The following is a 10,924-nucleotide window of genomic DNA, read 5'->3' on the forward strand; positions in this document are numbered from 1 at the left end:
AAAAAGAAGAAATTTACAGTAGGACCCCAACACTCATGTGGTAATTGCTACAAAAATTATTAGCCAAAAAATTACAATTACCATTGTTGCTTTGTGTACAGTTTCATATCTATAATATTATTATTAAAAAAAAAAAACCCCTACACATAAGGGCACTCTAGTCAAGAAAAAAACCGAAAGTAAAACCACACATAAGGGCACTCTAGTCATTTCGTAATGGCCGTCCAAAGACCGTTCGCGCCAGCGCCCTAACGAGTAACGGCCTAACTTGAATATTTCCGTCAGTCCCACCACAGGCCCTAAACTCCTTTCAACTCTTTCCAGTAATCTCCTTCACCATGTCCACCACCACCGCCACTCCATCAGAAATCCTCCGCCACACTACCGCCTTCCTCTCCGAACTCCTCTCCCAACCGGACCTTCGCCACCGCCTCCTCTCCACCCTCCGCAACAAAATCTCTCACTCTAATCGAATCTCGTCGAAATCCCTAAACCTCGCCGCCGAGACTCTAGAGAACGCAATCTCCACCTCCGATCCCTACGCCCAATCCTCGTCTCTCTATCTCGCCGAGAAACTTCTCCTCTCCTACCCCCATAGCTCCTTCTCCTCAATCCTCCTCTCCCTCATTTACTCTCTATGTAATCAACCAACCAACGCCTCCCTCAGCCTCCTCCGAATCTTCTCTCTAGAACCTTTATTGGCTCGATCAGACATTGCACCGATCCTCTTTGAGGAACTATTTCTAGTCCATCTTCTCCCTGTTCTTCAATGGTTTAACGAACAGAAGTCGAGAATTATGTCGTCTTTAATGACTAATTCGGGATACGAGAGTGATGAGAATTCGATTTATGAGGTTTCGGTGGTGTTACCGAGCAATAAGTTGTTGTCTCACATGAGTGGGGATCAAGCATTTGAGTTGAAGGAGCTTGAGAGCAGTTATGAGGAGGTTCTTGATGAGAATTGCAGGGTTTTCGCTAACTACTTCAAAGAGGTTTTGGAAAATAGTGATGCAAATAAGTCTATTAGTCCGCCGTCTGTGATTTTGAAGGAAGTTGGAGATGGTGAGCATAGTAAAGATGAGAAGATCAAACTGGAAGAACTTGGATTCAAGAACGGACGGTATAATGTAATGCTTTATTTTCGATTTTCATTTTCTAGATTATTCTTGGTTTACTTTTTTTTAATACCTAAAACAATGTTTTTATATTTACTGACATATCATTGTTGTTGTTCTTGTCATTATAGGATATCATCAAATTAAACTAGATTAGAGGCTTCCTCCTTCATGATTCTTACATGCTGTATCTTCTATCGAAAATGTTTGAAACTGTCAATATGAAAGAATGGACGAGCTTTGAATACGTTATTTGGGTATAAAATGATTATTTAAGTACTAAAGAAGAGGTCGTCTTCCAATATAAAATGTATTTTTTCGAGTTGATCCGCCTATTGCTTTTCTTGGAATATTTGACAAGTGCGTCACTCGTTTGATTTTAGGGTCCTAATGAAAGTTCGGTTTATGGATTCTTGTATGAATGTGAAACATAGGGGTGGGCCACTTAAGAAATTTCAGAGAAGAGAACAAAATTAAGCTTGACCTTAATAAGTCGTGTTCTATCCGGTTTGTTTTCAAATGATATTTTCTTCCTTTGCTACTGCACATTGTTGCTCCATCTGCGGATGTTGGTTGGATGCTTCTTGGTATGCATTTTCTTGTCCCAAAAAGTCTTCATCTTTCTGATTTTGCACATATAAAGGTTTTGCTTGTTTGTTATGCTCAACTAGTAACTTCTGAGAGGCCAGTTTGATTACTCCAAGCTTAGTCCTATTCCTTAAGGTCACTCATGGTTCCTCTAATTTCTGCAGCCAATATGGACTGAAAAGGAAAGGTCAGTTGAACTCCGCAGCACCAGTGGCAGCAGCAAATTTAAGTCACCACCATTTTATCCTGAAAGAATCTCTCCAGAACTCCTGAAAAACCAGAATTATAGGGTATTAAAAACATCACCAAATTTGTACTCTGATTCTGAAGTTGGCTCATCCTTGGACGACAATTCAGCAGATTACTTATCGATGGAATTTGAACCTGAAACTCAGGTAATCGATATTAACAATAAAAGAAGACTTTGTAGTCTGGACTGAATTCCCCTATGCAATTACTTTAGTTATAAGTGCTGTGATTGTGTCCTGTAGGAAAACAACAGAAGAATGACATTGTTCCAGCCTAGACAAACTGGAATCCAAAAGCTAAAGCAGCTGGTTTTCGAAGAATCCAGTTTGTATGTGCTATTGAAATTCACCTTTCAACACGATGTTTTTCATGCATCACTGTCTAACAGATAGATTATTGCTGTTTTTAGCTCTCCAGGCCTCCTGATGGCAGATACGGATAATCCACCTGGCAGTGGAAAACATACACCTCCCAAGGACTTTGTATGCCCCATTACTACTCATCTATTCGATGATCCGGTGACTCTTGAGACAGGCCAAACATATGAACGCAAAGCAATCCAAGAATGGCTTGATAGGGGAAACTCAACATGCCCAATTACACGCCAGAGTCTGCGTAGCATCCAGTTGCCTAAAACCAACTATGTTCTCAAAAGGCTTATTGCAACCTGGCAAGAACAGAACTCAGATGCAGTCTCAAACCAATTCGAAAATCTGCGCCTTGAGCCTGAGCCAGCTGTCAAATCTACCATGCCCATAAATACTTCTCCAATCAGTGTCATAAGCCAAGCCGCCATGGAAGGGACACTTGGTGAGCTACGACATGCCATTACCGGTCTTTGTATGTCAGAAATTTTAAAGGAATCTGAAATGGCCGTTCTTAGGATTGAACAATTTTGGCGGCAAGCGAACATGGAACTGGATATCCAGATTATGCTCTCAAAACCGCCAGTGATCAATGGGTTTGTCGAAATCCTTTTCAATTCTGAGGATCCGCAGGTTCTTAAAGCAACTACGTTTCTCTTGTGTGAGCTGGGATCAAGAGACAAGACTGTGATCCAGACCCTTACTCGAGTTGATTCTGATGTGGAATGTATTATGGCTCTTTTCAAAAAGGGGTTATGGGAGGCAGTTGTTTTGATATATTTTTTAAGACCTTCCACCATGAGCCTAGTAGAGATGGATTTGGTAGAGTCTCTGTTAATGGTTCTTAAGAAGAAAGAAGAAGATTTGGTTACCATGTGCTTCAAGCCAAAAACAGCTTCAATACTTCTCCTGTGGCAGATTCTTGGTGGCAGTGAAGAGAACACTGCATCTTCAATTGCAAAATCCATTATTTCTACAAAAATGGTTGATGGCATTGTTGGCAGATTGGAAGCCAGGGAGATAGAGGAGAGGGCCGCAGCTGTTGGAATCTTATTGAAATGCATGATGGAGAATGGGAAATGCAGAAACGCCATTGCTGATAAAGCTGAATTGGCTCCTGTTTTGGAAAGCTTTTTAGGTGCAACTGATAAAGAAAGATTTGAGATTGTTCATTTTCTGTCTGAGTTAGTGAAACTGAACAGGTAAAACTTCTCAAGTTCATACCCATATGCATTAATCTTTCAATCAATTTCTTGTTGATGAAGCTTGGTTGAATTCCTGCACAAGTAAATGTGGTCTGATTCTCTACAGGAGAACATTCAATGAGCAAATTCTCCATATCATTAAGGATGAAGGTGCTTTCAGTACAATGCATACCCTCCTCAATTATTTACAGATTGCTACCCAAGATCAGCGCCCTGTTGTTGCTGGTCTCCTACTTCAGCTTGATCTACTGGTTTGTATTTTCTTCTTTTTTCTCTCTTTTTAAACTTGTATAAGTTCTTAAAGCATCAGATTATTTAAATGTTATATTTAAATAGTATTACTTTGAACATTCAAATATTTTCGAGTAATAAGTCCCAGGTACTAGTGACAGTAAGTCCCTTTTCATGTAGGCTGAGCCAAGAAAGATGAGTATATATCGTGAAGAGGCCATAGATACTCTTATTTCATGCCTCAGAAATTCCAATTTTCCTGCTGCTCAAATAACAGCTGCAGAGACAATTGCCTCACTGCAAGGACGGTTCACTGCCTCAGGAAAGTCCCTTACCAGGGCCACTCTTCTAAAACGTGCAGGGCTTCCAAAAAGTTACAGAAGTCTTATGCAAGCGGAGCAGCTTAGCAACATTTCTGGAGAAATAGAAGAAACTTTGGTCAACTTCCTTCAAACTTGTTGCACAAAGTTCTTGATTATATTTACTTGCCATATCCTTATACTTTTTATTTGTTGTGGTTTCAAATTTTTATATCTTCACTATCATTTTGTTTACTGCGTATTTTCTCACACTTAATTTGCATAAACAGGAGGAAGAGAAGGCAGCTAGTGATTGGGAAAGAAGAATGGCATTTGTTTTAGCAAGTCATGATTTTGGGCTGTTATTTGAGTCCTTAGCAGAAGGCTTAAAGAGCAGATATGCCGAGTTATGCTCAGCAAGTTTTATTTCAGCAACATGGCTTGTACATATGCTTGGTGTTCTTCCAGACACAGGAATCCGAGGAGCAGCCAGAGTCTGCTTGCTGAAGCGATTTGTATCAATATTGAAGTCTGCAAAGGACATTGAAGACAAAGCCCTCTCTTTGCTTGCTATTAACAGCTTCATGAACGACCCTGGTAGGTAGCAACCCTTATAATGATGGAGATTTTCTGTCTTTTTGAGTTTTTTAACTGTGACTCTGATTAATAGAAATATTGATGATTTTGAAGAGCAAAGCCATTTAAAAAGGGACAGTCATGTAGCAAAACATCAGAATGATAAAGTAATTATTGTATGGATAGAGTACATCAATTTTTTCCCTTAACAAGTAGATCTTTTTGTTCTAACATCAAGATTATCTATTCCAGATGCCATGGAGTGTCAAGTAATGCCTTTATATACATAATGGTTTTCTTGAGAATGCTAATCTAAAATTTATTTTGTCTAGTAGATCATGTCGGCGTTGAATTTGTGATCTTTTATCAAAATACCAAGGCTAACATGTTTGCAATCTGAATGTCAGATGGACTGCGTGATTTAACTCCACAGATGAAGGATATTAAGAAAGTTATGAAAGAGATTAGGAAATCCATTCCCTTGGCAGTTAAAGTTCTGAAAGTTCTCTCTGAGGGGAATGATTCTAATGTCGTAAGTTTTTAATTCCATTGAACTTTTAGTTCCAATCAGATGAAGTATCTTACTATTGTCTGTTTTTATCTGGTGGCAGGACATGTGGAATCACAAAGAATTAGTTCAAGTAGACTGCAGCAGGAATGGAGAAGTGCTATCGATAGTTTGCTTTGGAGACATGATATTTTCTGGCCATTCAGATGGAAGTATAAAGGTGACTCTCTTTAGTTATTCTAACATTTTTTATTTTATTTCAGACATGATGGTTTTCATGAGCCTAAATTTGAAATTGTATAGTGTATTTTAGTTTTCATTAGTAGAGTTCCTAGTAAGTATTTATATCTGCTGCATTTAAATTCTGTGACTGATGGCAAGTAAATACCTTGTGTTCTTTCTAATACAATTTGAATGTAATTCTGTCTATATACCTTCCCTACATGAAATCTAGACATAGGATAAAAATGTAAAATGCCCCAACCCAACAAGTTAACTTATTGGGTTGAATGACAAAGTAACAAATCTTATCATGCCTGTTTACTTTAAAACTGCATCAGATATCTGAGTTTAACACCTTTCTGTTCTCAAACTCTGAAGGTCTGGACTGGTAGAGGTAGCATTCTTCATCTTACCCAAGAAACTCGAGAACATCACAAAGCTGTCACTAGCTTGGTAATTTTACAGGAAAGGTTGTATAGTGGTTCACTTGATAAAACTGCAAGGGTAAGCTGTTATAACATCTCCTTTACAAGTTTACGAAAGGTTTCTCCATCTCAATCCAAGGATAAGCTAACATAGCTTAATGCTTATAACATCAGTACTAATGGTTTCTCCATTATGGAAACAGGTCTGGTCCATCAGCAGTGAAATCATCCATTGTGTTCAGGTGCATGACGTGAAGGATCAGGTTCATAATTTATTGGTTGCCAATACCATGTCATGCTTCATTCCACAGGGAGCTGGTGTCAAGGTACATATTCACTGGTTTACTGACCACAAAAAGAAAATGGAACACATGTAAATGAATATATTTTTTGTTCCTACTGTTCTGTTAGGTTCACTCATGGAATGGAGAGTCCAAAACTTTGAATCCGAACAAATATGTGAAGTGCATGGCTCTCGTACAGGGAAAATTATACTGTGGATGCCACGACAGTAGTATTCAGGTACCAGATTTACTTGCTTCTTAAGTTATCTGCGTGTATCTGCTGTCATTCAGTTCTTTATTGTTCTCTGCATTTATGTGCTGATGAACAAGTGTTTTTCAACTTTTAGGAAATTGATTTGGCAACAGGGACATTCAGTAGCATTCAGAGTGGTTCCAGAAAATTACTGGGAAAAAATAACCCTATTCATTCGCTTCAAGTTCATAGTGGACTGATATATGCAGCCAGCTCTGGCTTAGATGGAGCAGCAGTAAAGGTATCTTAGGGTTTATGTTTTGATTTTAAATCACTGAAAAACGGTATACTCCTGGTAAGAAAAGATGTATTTTGAAAACTACTTTTTCATTACATTTCAAATCCTATGGCACAGGACTTGCTTGAGAAAGACATATTGAGCATGTAAATTTACTGAAATCACGTGTGTTCTGTTAAAGTCTCAGTAACTAATTTCGTCTTACTACTGTTTGATGAAGATATGGGGTGCTTCAAATTATGGTCATGTTGGTTCGTTGTCAACTTCAATGGAAGTGAGAGAAATGGCCATAAGCTCAGAGCTGATTTATTTGGGATGCAAGAATGGAGCAGTAGAAATCTGGGATAGATTGAAGCAGACTAGAGTAGAAACACTGCAAAATGGCACAAATGGTCGGATTCTTTGTATGGCTCTTGATGAAAATGAAGAATTTTTGGTTACTGGAACATCTGATGGTCGGATTCTGGTATACCGTTTATTTCATTTCAAGCAAGATACTGTTGTAGAATTTCTCGTACCTTTCAACTTTCGAACAGTTCTTTTACCATGTTTATCTTCTGGTTTTGCAGGCATGGGGACTGTTCTAGCAAAGATGACACTGTAAATGATGATGAATTTTGAGAAATTATTTGCCAAAATTCTATTGCACACCCATCAAATAACCTTCTATGTGGAGGAGCCATCACTGAAGAATGTATATAGGTCAGAACTCAAGTATTGATTGCTGTACTTTCATATACATCCACCTGAATTGTAATGTCAACTTATAGTTTGTACATAAACGTCTTCATGAATTGTGTGCTACTGGAATCACTAGAAATAGAAAGGAGAGCAAGTGTACAAATACATCTGTCCCATAGTTACCGGGAACTCTGTACGCTCCAAGTCGTTGTACAGGAACGGGGTACACTACTTGATTAATTTGTGGTACGCTTGGGGAAAGGATTAGTTGATATACTAATTGGGAACGTGATACGGTTTGAAAAGTTATTTGGGTCACCACCCTCTTCTTCTTCCATGACTGCCATCAAAATAGCTTGAAATTTGTATGTTTTTTATGGAAGTTGGAGCATGACAAATTGACAGCAGTGAAGTAAAGAAGAGGAGGTTGAGTATAAAAGATAACAATTTAAAAATTGCGTAAAATACTGCATTCACCAACTCTGTTGAATCTTTGGGTGAGGAGGAGGTAAAAACCTATGTTGTTGATTATGATAAAACTAATCTGATTGAATCCACAAAAAATGATGATAGATTTTTGGGAGACTAATTTGGGCGTCCTAGGTCGCGTCCCAGATCGCTAATGTACCCCGTTTCGAGATATACGTCCCAATTTGGGATAGGAGGGGGGATTAACCGTGATCGGTAACTATGATCTATTCGTGTTAGATTACTCATATATTTATGCTATATTGCTGTATGACACTAAAAGTTCTATACTTCTTATTTTTGCTTCCAGTACTTTGCCCCTTAAGACTACCTTTGTAATAAATTGCAAACTATCTATGATATGTCTGTGAGTCGGGATATTTAAAGTTGGGATACCTAACACTACCGTAAACTCAATAGGAGACCCTATAACTACTACTATTTGCTTCTTAGGCTATATTTGGTAGGGGCGTATTTTGATGATCTAGTTATAAAGTTCATTTACATTGTTTCGAATTGTAGCATCAACAAGCATATGACTCTTTATTGATTTCTTAATTATTGAACAATGCATATATAATAGCATGTCAATGAGGTGAGTGAGACTTGGCTCTCTAAAGTGGACCACTAATAGGTTGTTGGTCATTAGAGAAGGTCATTATAGAGTATTTACACACATTCAATGCACCAAATACATAATTTTCACAATATTTATAGTTTTCTTAATTTGGAGTACTGTCAATTGCAGACAAAGAAAATAGACCATGGAAATATATGAATGCAGATGAGTATGTATGGACCTATTGAATTTTCTAAAATTTTAAATAGCTAATCACCCTCACATAGAAGGCTCTGCAATCCATGGAGATTAGACAATTGATTGGTAAATTCCAGACCACAAGGAAGACTCCCCACAATCTCATGGACTAGTTGAGATTTTAGCCGAGACTCAATTTAGAAGATAATGTAGGGTGACATTCACACTTGTTGAGCTGAGTAAAGGCCCATTTCACAAATTGGGATAATGAAAACACTCATGTAACTTGAGCTCACGATCTCTCGCTTGCGTTGAGAGTTACTGTGGTCAAATTCATCATCTCAACCAACAACCAATTGTTCACGTAAACCTACTCAACTACCAAACTCAAAACTAATTGCAAATCTCCAAGAATGACCTAAAAAGGTCAATCGAAATTAGTTTGAAACAACTACAAATAACAAAAAATAAGTCTATAATGAAAAGTTAAGCACGAAAAACTACCATTCAATAGAGTTGAGGGGTCATACTATAATTTACCAGAAGTAGAATAGCAAATTATCAGTCTCAAATTGCAAATATTTTGTAACAGTCAACTTCACCCTCTAAAATCAATGGCCAGTCTTTGATTCCAAAAGCCCAACTTGTGTGCTTTAGCTTTGCTGTTCACGTTATTTCCATAACTAATCAACGCGTTTACCCAACAACTTGGCCCAACCAGCCCTTTTTTTAGCCCAGGCCCACCTCCATAATCTCGACAAAATTGGAATATCAATAAATCGCACAAACTAAGAAAGTCCAAAATTGGAGAATTTAGTAAAATCCAAAAATTGGAAAATAAAATCTAAAAATGGAACATATAAATCACACTGTCTATAAAAATCAAAATCCACACAAACTAAGAAAGTCCAAAATTTCTCAAAAAAAAAAAGAAAGTCCAAAATTGGAGAATGAATTGATTAGGAAAAACGAAAAATTGGAAAATAGAAAAAATATTCCAAAAATGTAACATATATAAATCACACAATCTATAAAAATTAAAATCCAAAAATTGGAAAATAAAAAATTTAAAAATGGGGCATATGTAAATCATACTCTATGTATACATATTTTTAAAATCGGAAAATCATTTAATACTCAATAAAAATCTAAAAATGGAAATAAAAATCACAATTATGGAAAATATCTATCTATATATACAGTACCCGTTTGCCTTATTACATACAATTCGCCGGCCTGTTTGTCTTTGCTACCTCGTAACAGTCGTCCATTGAAAGTTGATATGGCCCCGATCGCCGTTGGTGACGTGTTGCCGGAGGGGACCCTCTCGTACTTCGACGAGCAGGATAAGCAGCAACAAGTGTCCATTCACTCTCTCGCTGCCGGCAAGAAGGTTATCCTCTTTGGGATTCCCGGTGCTTTCACCCCCGTTTGCAGGTAATCTTGTCGTTTTCTTTGCTTTACTTTACCGGAATTGACTGCCTGATCTGTTTGCGACATTACCCTTATTGCTTTTTTTGGTAAAAAAATCCCGAACAGCACGAAGCATGTACCTGGATTCATTGAGAAGGCTGCGGAGCTGAAGGCCAAGGGAGTCGATGAAATTCTGTGCATCAGTGGTACCATTCTTTAGACCTTTTCCTGGTAACAGTTTATTTAATTGGCCTATCCTTTGGACATTTTTGCTTACTGTTTCTGTCTTGGGTTTGGTTTGCAGTTAATGACGCCTTCGTCATGAAAGCATGGGCCAAAACTTTCCCTGACAACGAAAAAGTGAAGTTCCTAGCTGATGGCACGGCTACATACACTCATGCTCTTGGTCTTGAGCTTGACCTGGCTGGGATTGGTCTTGGCACTCGTTCTAAGAGGTTTGCTCTCTTGGTCGAGGACCTTAAGGTGAAGACTGCAAACATCGAGTCTGGTGGAGAATTTACAGTCTCCAGTGCCGATGATATGCTTAAGGCTCTTTAAACAATCCCTGTTTGTTGATGAGCTCTTTCTACCTTTTGTTTATCTATCTTCTTCAGTCTTTATATGGACAACGTTTTGTCAGAGATTCTGAAGATCTTAGTTTGAGATGTTTAATCATGGTTAATGAGAATAAACTAATAAAGAGCTCTCTTTTTGTGGTGTGGAAATGATGTTCCATCCTATGAACACAACATTACATGTTTTTTAGGAGTAACTTTGTAATGCAAATTCTTTGTCTGAGAAAGCAACAACTTGTAAGGAAATCTCCTAGATTAGTGTAATGGGAGGATGGAAAGTACTGATCACTAACTAGGTTTGGCTGTATAGCTAGGGTTTAGCTCAGCTTACAAAGTAATTGTCTGGATAAAGAAGAACAAGGGTCTTGTGTAACTCCATATAACTTGCCTTTTGTCCACAAGTATTTACCAAGTTGTGAATAACCAGCAGTGGGGAAAACAAACAGTCTTCCATAAATGAGGCAATAAAAAC

General features: G+C 38.0%; 2 protein-coding genes across 3 annotated transcripts; both read left to right on the top strand.

Annotated features, from left to right (window-relative positions):
* Window positions 1–284: 284 nt before the first annotated feature.
* Window positions 285–7,404, top strand: LOC119997732 (putative E3 ubiquitin-protein ligase LIN). 2 transcript variants are annotated; one of them, XM_038844912.1, is made up of 15 exons: window positions 285–1,127; window positions 1,868–2,098; window positions 2,195–2,280; window positions 2,362–3,519; window positions 3,629–3,773; window positions 3,934–4,191; window positions 4,343–4,649; window positions 5,036–5,160; window positions 5,240–5,356; window positions 5,737–5,862; window positions 5,987–6,109; window positions 6,195–6,305; window positions 6,415–6,561; window positions 6,779–7,024; window positions 7,128–7,404. In XM_038844912.1, the coding sequence occupies exons 1-15, from the start codon at window positions 339–341 to the stop codon at window positions 7,143–7,145; spliced, it is 3,987 nt and encodes a 1,328-aa protein (XP_038700840.1). In that variant the 5' UTR covers window positions 285–338; the 3' UTR covers window positions 7,146–7,404. The 2 variants fall into 2 exon arrangements, with proteins under 2 accessions (XP_038700840.1, XP_038700841.1); XM_038844913.1 differs by lacking the exon at window positions 285–1,127 and adding an exon at window positions 1,549–1,702.
* Window positions 7,405–9,677: 2,273 nt separating this feature from the next.
* Window positions 9,678–10,602, top strand: LOC119997673 (peroxiredoxin-2-like). The gene is made up of 3 exons (XM_038844836.1): window positions 9,678–9,901; window positions 10,004–10,083; window positions 10,182–10,602. The coding sequence occupies exons 1-3, from the start codon at window positions 9,747–9,749 to the stop codon at window positions 10,433–10,435; spliced, it is 489 nt and encodes a 162-aa protein (XP_038700764.1). The 5' UTR covers window positions 9,678–9,746; the 3' UTR covers window positions 10,436–10,602.
* The last annotated feature ends 322 nt before the right edge of the window (window positions 10,603–10,924 follow it).

This window comes from Tripterygium wilfordii, chromosome 4, assembly GCF_013401445.1.
Source record: "Tripterygium wilfordii isolate XIE 37 chromosome 4, ASM1340144v1, whole genome shotgun sequence".
In the NCBI taxonomy this organism is placed as follows: domain Eukaryota; kingdom Viridiplantae; phylum Streptophyta; class Magnoliopsida; order Celastrales; family Celastraceae; genus Tripterygium; species Tripterygium wilfordii.